The sequence below is a fragment of the Thunnus albacares genome, chromosome 5, assembly GCF_914725855.1.
Source record: "Thunnus albacares chromosome 5, fThuAlb1.1, whole genome shotgun sequence".
In the NCBI taxonomy this organism is placed as follows: domain Eukaryota; kingdom Metazoa; phylum Chordata; class Actinopteri; order Scombriformes; family Scombridae; genus Thunnus; species Thunnus albacares.
The window spans coordinates 31,804,178-31,819,572 of NC_058110.1; the positions used below are offsets into that span (position 1 = coordinate 31,804,178).

General features: G+C 37.4%; 1 protein-coding gene and 1 long non-coding RNA gene across 2 annotated transcripts; both read left to right on the top strand.

Annotated features, from left to right (window-relative positions):
• The first annotated feature begins 707 nt into the window (after positions 1-707).
• On the top strand, positions 708-6,568 carry rps21 (ribosomal protein S21). The gene is made up of 6 exons (XM_044352881.1): positions 708-805; positions 1,263-1,342; positions 2,384-2,447; positions 4,859-4,930; positions 5,504-5,559; positions 6,495-6,568. Exons 1-6 carry the CDS (start codon positions 722-724, stop codon positions 6,502-6,504), a joined length of 366 nt encoding a protein of 121 aa, XP_044208816.1. The 5' UTR covers positions 708-721; the 3' UTR covers positions 6,505-6,568.
• Positions 6,569-8,383: 1,815 nt separating this feature from the next.
• On the top strand, positions 8,384-11,701 carry LOC122982725. Its single transcript, XR_006403520.1, has 3 exons — positions 8,384-8,593; positions 8,853-10,753; positions 10,953-11,701. It is a non-coding gene; the product is annotated as an uncharacterized LOC122982725 (long non-coding RNA).
• The last annotated feature ends 3,694 nt before the right edge of the window (positions 11,702-15,395 follow it).

A 15,395-nucleotide genomic window follows, 5' to 3' on the forward strand; every position in this document is an offset into this window, starting at 1 on the left:
CTTTATTTTGAAAATCCATTAGAGGCATGTAACACACATAGCTTGACGGTAAGTCACACTTGCACGGTGCACAGATGAGTCTTTCCTCACGTAAATGTCACACGACAGTCTCCTTCACTGGGTAATTGTGGCACTATCCACTTGCCATAGTAAATCCCTTCATAATGTACTTACAATGTAAGTGACGGAGGACAAAATCCACAGTCCTCCTTCTGTGCAAAAAGTTTGTTTCAAAGTTTACCTGAAGCTAATATGAAGCTTCAGCGTCCAAATGAGTCAAATCAAGTAGATATCTTTCAATGTTAGTCTTTTTAGTGCCAAAATCCCTCTTTTTGTTACTATACTTCCACTGCAGCTCAACAGGGATACACTGTCTCAGACTGCTGAAGCCTCATATAAGCTTCAGATAAACTTTAAAATGCATTTTTGCACAAAATGACTGTGTGGACACACTGTGGATTTTGGCCCCCATCGCTTAAATTGAAAGCACATTTGAAGGGGATCTTTTAATAGTCAGTATGAGCAGGAGGGATGATTACAGCGAGGAAAATCTGTTTCACTGTTCATATGGACACCTGACTGTTGTTTTAAGACAGACTTGAAAAATTGTGAACCTGTCCTTTAATCGATTATCAAAATTATCTTTCTGTCGAATCATTTCAGCTCTATATGCCCACATACTTAGGGGCATTTTTATGGTTGTAGTAATATCATCCAGCAGATGGCGACAAAAACAATCAGAAAGGGATATTTTCATTTCCGGGTCAGCAGCTCTTCCTTTCCTGTCAGCCATTTCTCGCATACGGTATGTATCTGTCGTGCTCTCGTCTTAAAATGTTAAAAATGTGCTGTCTTTTGGTCTAAAACCGTACTTTCTGTGGCGTTGGTCAACATTAACATGAGTATTCAGCTGTATGTCGTGATTGAATGGTGTTTATCACCGAAATAAAGTGTAAACATTAGACGTTTGTCGGTGAGCAGCCGCACGCGGCCGTACAGTGCACTCCGCACGCTAACTGCTGGCTAACAGGCTAACACTGTTGTAACTGCTGGTTTCTATATAGACACACATTTTAATGTTTTATTGTGGTATTTTATGCTGCTTTACGTCGGGCTACTTTGGAAACAGGTGGCTGTAAAATCTCTCACAGTTTTGAATATGTGCTGGTTTGATATAACGTTATGTCGGCAGAGTTACGGTAGCTAGTTAGCATTTAACGCATCAACTCCTCATCTTTTTGGTCCAAATTTGTTTCTTTCAGATTTGTAAGCGACCTGTACATCCCCCAAACATGCAGAACGACGCTGGCGAATTTGTGGACCTTTACGTCCCACGTAAATGGTAAGAAGGCTGAATGGAGTTTTATACTGACTCTAAGATAAAAGGGGGGCATCCTTGAGACAGTAAAGAAATTACTACTACTACTACTTAAGTCTTTATCCTGTACCCGCTGACCCCAGAGGTATACTTTTGTCACATCTCAGGTTCTTTATTTTATCATTCAAAGTTTTCATTCCAATCCAATCCATTTTCGTTTTACTCTATATGCAAATTAACTGCACCTTTCAAAAAAGATGACATTAATTACATAGCTAATGTGCTTGAGAAGAAATAAGCTAACATTTTGCTACGATGGTTGTTTCTTACAGTAGTTTATTCTTAGGGTCCCCATGGATCCCAGTCAATAGTCCTTGTATGTTAAAATATGATTAAATGTGTTGGTAGGATGAGGGTTAAAGTCTGTGATTTGGAGGTAGAATAATCTGAAATGTGTGAGGAGGGTCTTCCCCTAATGCATTTCTATTAGTGTGCAACAACATAGATGAAGAACATATCTCACTCCAGTACCTCAAACCTTTGTTAAAGATGTAAATCTCACAGAGGAACTTCAATTAATCTGTTTTGGTCTTGTGACCTTACCCAAACAGACTTTAATATGTTTAATAACTTTTTAATTTGTGGCAAAGACGGTATTTTACCGTTTGTGGTCAAAGCCACACGTTCCCTCTGTTAATATGTAGCTGGAACAGATTGCTGTCCTAATGCTGCTGGAGAAGCTGACTTATGATTTAAATTAAAAAAAAAACAAAGAAGTTTGGGAGGATCTGGGAACCATTATACTTATTTTTGCAAAGATTCTGTGTGTATTTTTTTTATTTGTATTTTTTTCTCTATCTTTTAATTGTTGTGGTGCGCCATTGAGTGGGTCGGGTGTAGGTCCTTTTCTGTGTCATGTTCTGTATTTTTTTAACTTTAATTATAAAACACTATAAAAATAAAGTAACTATTTTTTATTCAAACCACTAGGTAAAAATTAGTGTGCATGACTGTGAAATTTCCTTTACAAGAAAACTGAATTATAATACTGTGTGTCTGTTGCAGCTCTGCTAGCAACAGAATCATTGGAGCCAAGGACCATGCCTCCATCCAGATCAACATTGCTGAGGTAAAAAAAAAAAAAAAAGAAACATTAAAAAAATGTAATGTTAGCCATGAAGTTTATCATGATATATTGTGCACATGATATGACCCTCAATATGATGGGATTTAGCCTGTGTTGGACATGCTGTGAGTATTAACACAGCAATACTTAAAACTTACTTCTTTTTTATTAAACAAGTCAAACATAATTTGTAGATGTGTGAGAATACTAGTTCCTGTAAAAAGTTGCATGAATTCATGTACCCTAAAGTTAAAGAGCACCATATTGGACTTTGTTCTTCTTTTTTTTTTGGAAATTATACTTGGAAAAAGTGGATTTATAAGCTAAGTTGTCTTGTACTAAACTATCTCAAGCCGCTGAGTAGTAGAATGAGTCTTGTTTCTAAACAAAATGGCAAAGCATTTGATACGTAACGCTTCATGTGATACACACTCAAATGCTGTTTCAGAATTTTGAAAGAAAAGGTTTCATTTTGCAGCTAAACGGTGTGTTATAATTACATGTGTTTAATGATGCCAAAAACCATTTTGATTAAACCTCCAAAAATGATTATCACTTAAAGGCTAACATGGATGGCAGTTTCTGTTTGCAGAAAAGTCCAAAGTTGGATTAAAGGAAAGGTTCACAATTGTTCAAGTGTGTCTTACAACAGTCAGTTGTCCATATGAACACTGAAAGAGGTTTTCCTCACTGTAATCATTCCTCCTCTTCATACTGGCTGTAAAGATCCCCTTCAAATAACCTTATTAATGTAAGTGATGGAGGCCAAAATCCACAATCCTCATGTTGGGCAAAAAAAAGAGGCTTCAGCAGTCTGAGTTAGTCATATCAAGTGGATATCTGACACATCTACAGTCTTTTTAGCATCAAATTCTCCTCTTTGTGTTTCCTCGGACAGTGTTTCCCTGTTGAGCTGCAGGTGGAAGTATAGTAACAAAAAGAGGGATTTTGGCACTAAAAAGACTAAAGATATCTACTTGATTTGACTCATTTGGACGCTGAAGCTTCATATTAGCTTCAGGTAAACTTTGAAACAAACTTTTTGCACAGAAGGAGGACTGTGGATTTTGTCCCCCATCACTTCCATTGTAAGTACATAATGAAGGGATCTTCTAATGGTCAGTATGAACAGGAGGAATGATTATTAATGTTCATTTGGACTCCTGACTGTTGATTTAAGACACACTTGGAAAAACCGTGGACTTATCCTGAATACTAAATGAAGTCAATATTTCAGTTTCATTGTTGAAGATGTGTCACACTTTTTTGTTTTCACGTATCAGTTTGCAGCTCACATTGCAAACCAGTAGCCCGGTGACACATGCTCTGCTATCTAATCTTTGTTTATAGTTGTAAAACAAATAGTAGGCTCAGTGTTGGTTGAAAAATTTGCGTCGAGTCAGCCGCAGGAATAAACCATCGGAGAACCATGACAGTGAGGCTGAATAGCGCAGGGAAAATTGTAAGATAACATTATGGAAGACACATTCAGTTTGGAAACAGGCTGCACAGCATGGAGGCAGGAATACGCCTGGAATAGTTCTGTAAGCGGCAACCCACAGACCCATTACGTCACAATGTGAAAACAAATAGGCTCCCATAATATCAGTAGTTTGAGTCTAGCTGTCACGGACAGACAAAATGCACATGTACTTATATTATATGTACTTAATTTTATTGTCAGCCCGCACGACATGCTAATGTGTTTTTTAGATTCTTTTATGGCGGGGGGGGTGTATTTGTTCTACAGGCAGTCATTGATTTTCATTCATTTCCATATAATATTGAAATGAGAGCAGACTTGTGAAACTCGCCTCATGTTTAAGCCATCACAGGGAACATAGAGTGCAGCCTGCATTACTTTTTGAATGCATTAGAGCTGCAACTAACCACCATTTTCATTTTTTACTAAATTAATCGTCCAATCCTATATGTCCGAAAAATACTTGTTATAATTTCCCACTGAGATGTCTTAAAATATATATCATATATAACACAGAAAAGCACCAAACCCTCACATTCGAGAAGCTAAAAATAGCAAATTTCTTGCTTTAGAACATGACAAATGATCATTCAGCTATCAAAATAGTTGCTACTTTGTTTTTTTGATGGATTAATCGTTACATTCCATTATTGTGTAGTTACTGGTTCAATTGCAGATTGCTTTTTGAAGTCTACACTAAACTATCATGCAGCAATAACATTGACAAAAATGTAATGTTCATTGTGATGGATTACACAACTTCTGCAAGTTTCAAAAGTCTGTCGGAATTAACAAACTAACTGATGCCTAAAACAGGTCAAAGTACATTCTTTAATCTAAATCTGTACGGTGTGCTTAAATTAGCTGAAAACTCAACTTTCCTGTGTACAACAGTTGTTTTCAAATTATTCTTCTTGTCTGTTTTCTGCAGGTTGACAAGGTGACCGGTCGCTTCAATGGTCAGTTCAAGACCTATGCTATCTGTGGCGCCATCCGCAGAATGGTGAGTCTCGGTGTAATCTGTGGTGCATTGTACTTTTATTTGTTGTCAGCCATCGATAACAGTCTTGTAGCTGAGGATTATTCAGTGAAGTGTCTTTGTTTTAAATCTGAATTAATTTTCCCCACAGTAAAACTGAATTATTAAACATTTCAAGGCCAATTTATCTTTCTTTCTTATGACTTAAAAGATCAAAGTGACACTTGTGCATCAACTCATATTTCTCATTTGTCATCAGGCAATCCTCTAATTGAATTTAGATAAATTCCAACATGAATTAGAATTGTTAGTAATTTCACCTGTAATTGGATTCTAGTGCAGAATAATTTTTCTAGATGTTTGTCTTCCTTTAAACAACAGCGAGACAGTAGAGGACAAGTTTGCATGTGATTGTAGGACAGACTTGAGATTCTATTTGACTAAATCCGAAGGATATCTTGTCTGTTCTGCAAGAGAAAAGGCTTTAACCTGAGTGTTGGGTGGTTGTAACGACCTAAAGTCTTTACTGGAAATGTGCCTCTGCTGAGAGGTTTTCCTCTTAACGCTTATATCTGAACATCTTTTTCCCTCCTACAGGGTGAGTCTGATGACTCCATCCTGAGGCTGGCAAAGAACGACACCATTGTTGCAAAGTAAGAACCTGCTCTCGAATTTCATGATTACAACAGAGTTACAGTGTGTGTGTATGAGAATATTCCATGTATAAAGATGCATGAATAGGGACAGTGATGGGTCATAGTTTGCATCACCAGTTTTGTTTTTACCAGTTTCGTTATTGTCTGGGTTTCGATAGAAAGAAAATTAATCACCAACTGTTTTTGATAATCGATTCATTGTTTTGAGTCATTTTAAAGAAAAAATGCTAAAATTCTCTGGTATCTTTGGGTTGTGGATTGTTGGTCGGGACAAAGCAAGACATTTGAGGACGTAACCTTGGGTTTTTGGGAAACAGTAAGCAGAGGTCGTGTTGTTTGACACAGATGGAGAGGGAGTCAGTAAACACAATGCAAGAAACACATTCAACAGTTTCACACTCCTTTTAGAAACTTGTACCTTTTTCCCATCAGACATTCTGATTTGTCATAGTAGGGAAGCCACAGTTGTTACCAACACCGTTAAAAATGGATCCATTCTATTGAAGTGTCCCAGTAAATCATGAGTCAGACAATGAACCAGTAAGCACCCATACCAGGACCCTGAAAGCTAAATGGAAATCAGCCGTCATTAATTTTAGTATTTACACCTTGACTTTTCCTACATGTCAGAATGGGGAAAAAGTCAAATTTAAAGCCGATCAATGGCTTCGTCACCTGATGAATCATTTGTCCCGTTATGGAGATGATCTCTGTGCTGCAAGTTGTGTTGTTGACATTAGAAAAAAGGTTTCACATTAAAAATAAATAATGGAGTCATTAGTGCTCCATCATCATCCATCAGTTTATTTCTTTGGCAAATCCATTTGTGGTATCTGTTCAGGCAGGATGTTTATCAGTTTAGATCTTTATCAATCTACAACTTGGACATGGCAACTAACAACTTGTTCTCTCTTTCTTTTTTGTTTTTACAGGAACTTCTGAGTGTAACATTGGAGCTGTGGAAACTTTGTTAAATAAAATGGAAAAAAAAAAAAAACAACTGTCATCACTATTGTTGTTGTCATTTTTTAATAACTTCTGCACAACATAAAGAGGTTTCTCATAGTCAGCCTGTCAGTCAAATATGTGAGTTTTAATATCAGGCTTCAAGGCAATATTTCAATTCACTGGAAAGTTTTCAATCTTGATAAGACTAAAGCCAGACGGTAACGCTTTTGATTCCAAAATAGGTCACCCTGCATACATTTAGAATAAATTTCATTGTAACACCTGATAAATTGCCTGAAGGATCAGCAGTCTGGCTGTCAGACAATCAGTTAGATTTTTGGCAGGCCAGAAGTTTTGCTTGGCTGTCTTACAGTTGCACTTTCTGGCATGACTGCTGTAACTGAAACATGTAGCGCAAGTTGAGACGACACAGATTAGTAACACATTGTTTACCAAGCTTTTTAGCTTTAACTTTTGATGTTCTCTGGCTTGTGGAGTCAGTGGACTCACTCTGTGAATTCAGTCATTGGAACAATGGCTGGACTGGATTTATGGTTAAAAAATGTTAAAATATTCAGTTGAGAAGAAATTAAACCGATCACATGTAGTAAAGGCCTAAAAATGTTTGGCGTCATGGTAAAGATACTCTTGTTCAAGCCTTGTTTTTGAAACATTATGCACAGTAAAAATTGAAACAATGCATTCATATAATAGTCGTTTTACATAAAGTGCAGGTGTAGCCATAACATATTATCTAAGTCATAAAATGTGTCTTTGTCCAGACGAATAAGTTTGCTACCAGCAAGTAAAACGCTGATGTAAAGTGGTGTTTGAGTGTAAACTACCGTTCAGTGTATGTGATTATAGTAGTAAACATGGTTAAGACATAACATCCCAGTATGGACTGTTTAGTGATCAGCTGGAGAAAAGAAGGTGTGTTTTGCAAAAACAAGTTGGTTTCTTCAGAGAAAAAATACTCAAAAATAGTTTAACACCACGATGAACGTGAAAAACAGTATGACATGAAACCAAAATGTGAGTCAAGAGTCCAGATTTTAGACTTCTGAACAGCAATTTTACAGTCAAACTGTAATCTGAAAGTTAAATGCTAACACTCTGCATGACAATGATTTTTTACAGTTATTACAGTTTTACAGTTATTAGTGTAATGCTGTACTGAATATGGTTTAATTGATCCAGTTAGTAGAAAGTCCAGGATCTTGCAGACACAAAACGATGAATAGAACGTGCATGACATGATATTTAGTGGTAATCTGCTGAAATAAACCAGCTCAGTGAATGTGTGTTGGGCTATAACTTATTTTCATTGATTAACCTGCAGATTTTCTCAGTAGTTTAGTGAATGAAATGCTAAGAAATTGTTTGAAAAAATAATAGCATTTACAATTTCTCAGAGCCCACAATGGTACCAACAATTTTTTCTTGTTTTTTGTGTCAGTACAAAACTGTAGGATTCTCAATTTACTGTCATATATTACAAAGAAAAATAAAAAATTTAAGAAACTGGAACCGAAGAAAATTTGGCATTTTTGCTTGAAAAATTAAACAATAAATAGATTATCAAAAAAGTTGTTTCTTTTGATCAACTTATTGATTTATCGACTAATTGTTGCAGCTCTAATAATGTGAGTGAAATGTGGCCTTTTCACATTCTGACAGTTTGAGTAGTCCTCTAAATCATTTAAAATAGCTGTTTAGATCTGAGGTAATGTTTACATTTGGGAGTATAACCTGAATGAACTAACAGATTTTCTGGTATTTTAAAATATACAGTATTTTTCCCCTTGAGGCAGCGCTCCATCCCTGTCACTGTTAGTTATTTTGACCAGCAGAGGGCAGCATGTGACAAGAAATGGGCTTATTTTAAAACTAGAAAAACCTGTTCAAACTCCTGTAGTATTGCAGGCAGCAAAGAAAATTCACCTTCGGCTCAGAGCTGTAAATGTTTTCACAGTTTTTTGTACTTTAATTGGATGGAAAAAAAGAAAAACCTCAAGAAAAATACAAGAGGAAACGTCTGCATCTGATGCCATCTCTTACATGTTTCAGTCATCTTGATACTGTAATTATATAACGGCACATCACTCCCGATTTTCCATTATTTACTTGAATGATGCCTTTAAAAATGAGAGCTGATGAAACGCAGATAAATGCTTTTCGCCCCTAAATAGTTTTTTAATGATTGGCTTTCTCTTGAATTTTCCTTTATTTCCTCTTTTACCCTCTTAATTTTGTTCTTCAACCTATAATCTTAATCTTAATGAAAATATTCAAACGTTTCTTTGATTATTTTACGCACATGACGGTTACAATTCTCGCAGCGCGGTCCTCGAGTGTGTGAAACAGCGCCCCCCTCGAATACAACGCAATGTAAAGGCCAGTGTGCGTGTGTGGTGGAAGCGGGTATTGCACCCGCGCTGTGAGTTCTGCGTGAGGGAAAACAGGTGAAGTTGACGTCCTTTGATTAAAATAGTTTCAGCCATTTATATTTATGCAGCTAGGAAACTGAATGGTTTTGAAAACAGGCTGTATCTGCTGTTTTTTTACTGGAAAACCATAAAGTGTTGGCATTCAAATGAAGCACCTGGGAGAGGTGGCTTATTTTTTTTAATTTTATTTATTTATATGTGGCATTTAGCTAGTTTGACTAGTTAGCAGTTGAGTGATAGAGGACAACAAACGAAAAATAAAGCCAAAAGAAGTCTAACCATTTGCTACAAATACTTTACGTTTTTACCAACCAGTTAGGTTTTATATTTTTGGATGTATTTTCATACTATTCCAGGCAGCCATTTGTTTCCATTCATTTCCTTATGGTTTCAGTTTGAGTGCAGTTTAATAACAGACTGACTTGAAAAGTTTGGGTTAAAGTTGGCAAAAAGCTGACTTGATCTTCACTGTGATTGTGTTTCCAATTTTCTGATTTTCATACCATTTGGGAATGAATGGAAACCATGGATCTAAAAATCTAAAACTGCAATTGAACTCAACACCTTGCTGCCATGAAGGAGAGTTTATCTTCACAAACTCTGGCTTTATTAATGGCCAGATGTCCTGCTGTAGCTTTGTTCCTAAACATGCTGGACAATATGTGTGATTATGTGATCATCTTGCTTAAATGTATTAGACCTTGTTTGTCAGGATTTAACTGTTATATCTGTTATGTCTGTTATATCTAGGCCTATTTCAGTTATTACATCACTTAGATGCTATCGATAATAGTTATAGCCCAATATCATTAATATAATAATTTGCGCCAGGGGGCTTTATAATCTATACAGCAATACAACATCTTGAATTTGGGGATGGTGGGGTGAAAAATGGAAGAACCCTCAGGAGGAGCAACAGCGGATGGATCCTGATCTATGACTGTGCTGTCCTATATTGCTGTCAGAGTGAACCCACCCATTTCTGGCATTCACTTCTCATAAAGTTTGACAAATGTTAAAGGCGACCCTTTCAGTGATCTATCAGGAGAGAAAAAGTTTTAATCTATTTCCATAAAAGTGAATAAAACATACATGCAAAATCTAAGATGGGGCTAATTTCTTTTTTACCTTGCAAGGCAGCTGGATTCACAAGATCACGTCTATTAAATCAGGTCAAATTTCTTCATCTGAGCTCAGAGCCCTCACTAAAGGCTGGAAGCTTCATTACAACAATACTGATGTTGGACTACTTCTTCTAGTAGATTTTTACTTGAAGATCTTGGAGCAGGGTGGTTTACATGTTACTTACTGTCTGCACCATCTGGCTGGTTAAAGAATGAGCAAGCAGATGAAATAGAGGTCAAAGTGGGAATAACAGGGCAAGGTGAAGGCATGGGGAGGTTACAGTGGTCATTAGGCTAACCACAGTGTGGAGCTGACGGGACCAGTGGTGTGTGAGAGCGGTTTCAGGGCGTCTTTAACCTCGCGCAGGCTCAGAAATAGCTGTCATCAACTGTTGCTTTACTGCTTTGTTCCCACACATTCTCCCTTTTTTCCTCCTTCAGGTGAGTAGCCGAGTAGATGAGAAGGATGTCATCATCGTCTCTCTCACCTCCTCTCTCCCCTCTCTCTCTCCCTCTCTTTTTCCCAGAAGGCCTATGTGAATATTTGCTTCCACAGAGGGGACCACTCCGAGGGCAAACGTTGCAAAGCACTCTTGCCCTGTCGACTTCACATATCCTGCAGCCAATAAAAATGATGATGCGGAATTATTGTTTAATGAAAGAAATCAGGTGTGTCACTAATCACCACATGTGTGTCTGATCATGCAGTTTCATAAAATAAAGCTCAGCAAAAACAAACTACTGGAATGAGGAGACGCAGTGAAGCAATTTGCAATTCTAAAACATGGTGCAGATTATGATTTAACTTTTTTTAGGTCATAGTAGCAACACTAATGCTGTAGGTAACTATCTCTCCCCTCCTCGGCAGTCTCCCTCAGGTGGAATGACAGACTCCAGTGCAGGCGCTCTGCTGTTAAAGCCTTTTAATTGCATCACTTCCCATCCATGGGCAAATTACAAACCTGTCTGCTGTGAGAGAAACTCACTCTGATGCAAACCCATCTTGTCTCCCATGTGGCTTCCAGTGTGCAAAGACACTCAGAGAAAGAGGATTTCTCAAGGCTTTAAAGATGCAGACTTAAAAACGGACATAAAAGATGACGACAAACAAAAAAAAAGAGAAACAACTTTGTTACTTTTGTATATTGTGTATATAGCATAGTCTTGAATATATCCATTTATATAGTAACATTTTATGTATACAAAGATCATTAAATACAAACTTCATTTCCCATTGTATTATAACAAGTTCCTCATTAGCATATTAACATGCAGGTATTTGCTTTAACAGCATTGTGTAGCATTTAGCGGGTTATAGTGTGATAATGTATGTGCAGCTAGGATATTAGCATGTTAGCTTTTGTGTTAGCAAACGCATATTACTAGGAAATATAACATCACATTACCATGTGTACAATTACCATATTTCCTTTTGAAGGGCTGCAATTAATGATTATTTTCATTATAAATGAATCAGCCAATTATTTTGTTATTTAATAGCTTTGTCTATAAAACGTGGTAAAATAGTGAAAAGCGCCCGTTACAATTTCCCAGGTTCAAAGGTCACGTCTTTTAATGTTTTATTTTGTCCGACCAACGGTTCAAAACCCAAAGATATTCAGCTTACTATAATGACTATAATGACAAAGAAAAGCATTAAATCATCATTTTTGAGGAGCTAAATGTTTTGGCATTTTTTATTAAAAAAATAAAAGGATTATTTGATTATCAAAATTGTTGTCGATTAATTTTCTGTTGATTGACTTATCGATTAAGTCACTAATTATTTGCAGCTCTAAGTATCGGTCAAGTGGATTTTCTGACTTGTTGATGAAGAGAAAGTAAGTGGATCACTACCTGTGTAAAGCACACACACACAGATTGCATCTCCTTGTGGAGCCAAACTCTTAATCTGAATGAAATGCTAAACATGCGTGGTGTTTCTGAGCCTGTGGCAGGGAGCGCCCGGCGAGTCACAGCTCGCCAAACAATGATCTTAACATGAAGGGATGGAAACCCCTCACGCTCCCCCTGAACCCCCTCACCTGGCCCCCTGCATACCTCTGACACACAGAGGACAAAGAACACCCTGTTTCTGCCCCGAGACGAGGGACAGAGAGCTAATATGGTTTTATGGCACAACATCTGTTTAATACTAAATATTCTATATAGAGATTTTGATTGCATTTGTGCTGATAGATATATGTTCTCTATCAGAAAGGTCTCTTTGGCTCTTTCCTGCTGCACAGGAAGTGTAGTTGGTAGCAGCAGTGGCAATCGCCTGAATGTTGAAACAAGTACATGAGCACTTTCAGCTGCAGTTCCTTTAAAGGCCACTAGATGTCTACTTGAGCAAAACTCAGACTCTATTTAACAGACTATATTTTATTGAACAGGTGAACTCCCAACTTAGTAATATTAGTAACGGACAAAGTAAAAACACTGAAAGTTTTTTTGATCCCACATTTTTTTTGTCCAGCTCTCGGGATCTACATCCTGCTGTCTACACCTCACTTTTTTACTTTTTTACCCTGCTTCATTCCCTCTTCTCAACCTGCTCTTTTCCTCTTTCTCTCTCTCTCTCTCTCTCTCTCTCTTTTGTCATGCTTCCTCTCTATCTTTCCATCGCTCTCTCGCTCATCCTTTTGTCTGTCTTCAGAGGCAGCCGGGCTCATCTCTTTGTGTTTCTTTGTCCTCTTTTAGACGCCAGCAGACTTCAAAGTGGGTGGGATCCGTGAAGGGAGAGGAGGTGAAAGAGACACAGGAGAGAGAGAGAGAGAGATGGAAAGAAAGCTTGACTGGATGGAGAGAGAGTGAATGGCTCAAAGAAAGGGAGGAGACTGCAGTTTAAAGTAGAATTCATCCTTATTTCTATACTAAAAATCTGCACAACCCAGCTGCACAAAACATTTATTATCAATAGTACTATACATCTATTATTCTGCAGTTGCTCATTTCTTTGTTGTTAAGTTACATTGGGTAATTGAAGCAAACATAATATCACTAATAAGATTGTTTATTGCTTTTCTCAAAACAGAAGTTGTTAACATGCAAGTGCTAAAGTGGCAGCTGAAATTAGGGCTGAAATAAATATATGCTTGATTGGTCCATTGATAGACAGTTAACAAATCTAAGTCAGTTGAGCATTTAAATCATGGATCAGATATTTATTTAGACAAATTACAAGACATGTATGTATCTACGTAGTGAAAATCTTTCAAATATTGGGCTGATCATTGGACAAAATGAGCAAAAATCAGTAAAAATCAGTGAACGGGTAATCAGTGATAAAATAATGGTTAGATGCTGCCCTAACTTAAATTATGTAAAGGACGTAATGCTTCACAATAACACAGATTCAGTCATAACAAAGATAATACACTGAAAACAGAAACACTACAGGAAAGTGTTGAAGAAAAATGACAGAACAAAAAAACAAAGATTTTTAGTGGGACTAAAACTGAAGTTTGTCCTGAGGGTGGAGCAAGAAAAAGGTCACATGATCATTGAAATCCACAGGTCAGTAAATTTCATGGTGAGATTATAAAACTATCATGCTTGTAAAGTTTACTGTCCTGAGGGTGGCAATAGAAACTGAACATGTATGAATGTTTTTATGAAACCTCATGGCAATCTGTCTGTTCGATTTTGATATTTTCGGTGTAAAAGCAACCATGTTGACCTGGAAAAAGCAGGACAAAAAAGGGCAGAGGGTCTCTAGATGTCGTGGTCTGGAGTGTGATGTGTAAAGTGTTGGGTTGGATCGGGTTCCTCAGGCTCTGAATCCCTTTTTTAGGGAAGTAAAAGCAGAACTCATATAAGTAACAAAAGAGAGACGGGGAGAGGAGAGGGCCCACCAGGAGTGTGTGTGGTTTCAAGTGTTTTGTTGAGGAGACAAAGAGAAGGGCATGTAGGTACCTGCTTCACACACACACTATTTAGTCCGCTGTCAACCCAAAACATCCCCTCCCCGGCCCACAGCACTTCAAACATATCCGCCCTCAGCACTCTGTGTGTGTGCATATGTGTGTGTGTGTGTGTGTCCATCTCAAAGTCCTATCTAGATCCAGAAATGAAGGTGGAGCATCCGAGGAATGCTGGGAATAGACACAAACAGTATTTACTCAATACATTTATCATCTCTATATGAAGTTATGGCTCCAAGAGAGCGAAATATGAACTGTATGCAGGCATCATGTGTGTGTGTTGTGTGTGATATCTGACGATAAGAGCATTAAGTTAAGTTTTGACTGAAGGCAGGTATCAAGATGGATTTAGATAGAAGCATCTGGTTTTCACTAAAGGGTGAGGTTCACATTCAGATTATGACAATTTAAAGCTAGCAAAAGCCTGTAGCTTTTGGGGCATGTCACATCCATCAAGAGTGATGCAAACTAATTCCTGGAAGCAGTTGCATGCTGCCAGTGATGAGACAACAGTGGTCCAAAGAGTATGCTAGCAAATATGCTTGGAAAACCCAGGACTATGCTCCTAATATTTTTTTATTAAACATTAAAGGGGACCTATTATGCTTTTCCTTATTTTCTGTCATATATCTGATGTTACAATGTCAAATGCTGATACAAAATGTGGCCAAAGTTTCAAATAATGAGGTAAACGTATGTAGAAGTGAGCAAAAAGCACCAGCTTCGGACTGCTCTGAACACTCGATTCCCAATAGTTTTTTCTGCTTTCAAACCAAGCAGATGTCAGCTCGTGACAGATTTATTTATATGGTCAGCTGCTCTCATTGGATTTCACTGCTCCGCTAATATTATGGCATTTCTGTGGCTGTTTCTGTTTGTACTGTTCCTCTCTGCATTATTTCTAACTGATCTGCTGAATAAAGAAATCCAAATATCTCTTGATGAGGTGTAAGTCTTATGATATGAGATATTTTTACCTCTTCATCAAAAAAGAAAGAAAAAGTTAATGATTAATTTCACACTCCTGTTCCCAGCATCACACAGGGATGCAAGCTAGTTCCTGGAGGTAAGTGCATGCAGTGGTCCAAAGAGTATAGTTTCAAAGTTTCAAATCAAATCAGTTACAAATAAAAAAAACATTAAAATAATAAAATAAAATAACATAACATGGTAACAGCAAAAAAGCAGTAGAGATAACACCACAATACTATCCCATAAGCATACGCAAATAAATAAGGAAGGGAACAATTGGAGAAAAAAACAGAAGAGAAATATAAAACCTTAAGGACATTCAAAGGCCTGAGAGAACATGTGGGTCTTAAGTTTGGCCTTAAAAGTGACTACAGAGGGGGAACACTTAATTGAGAATGGTAAAATGTTCCAAA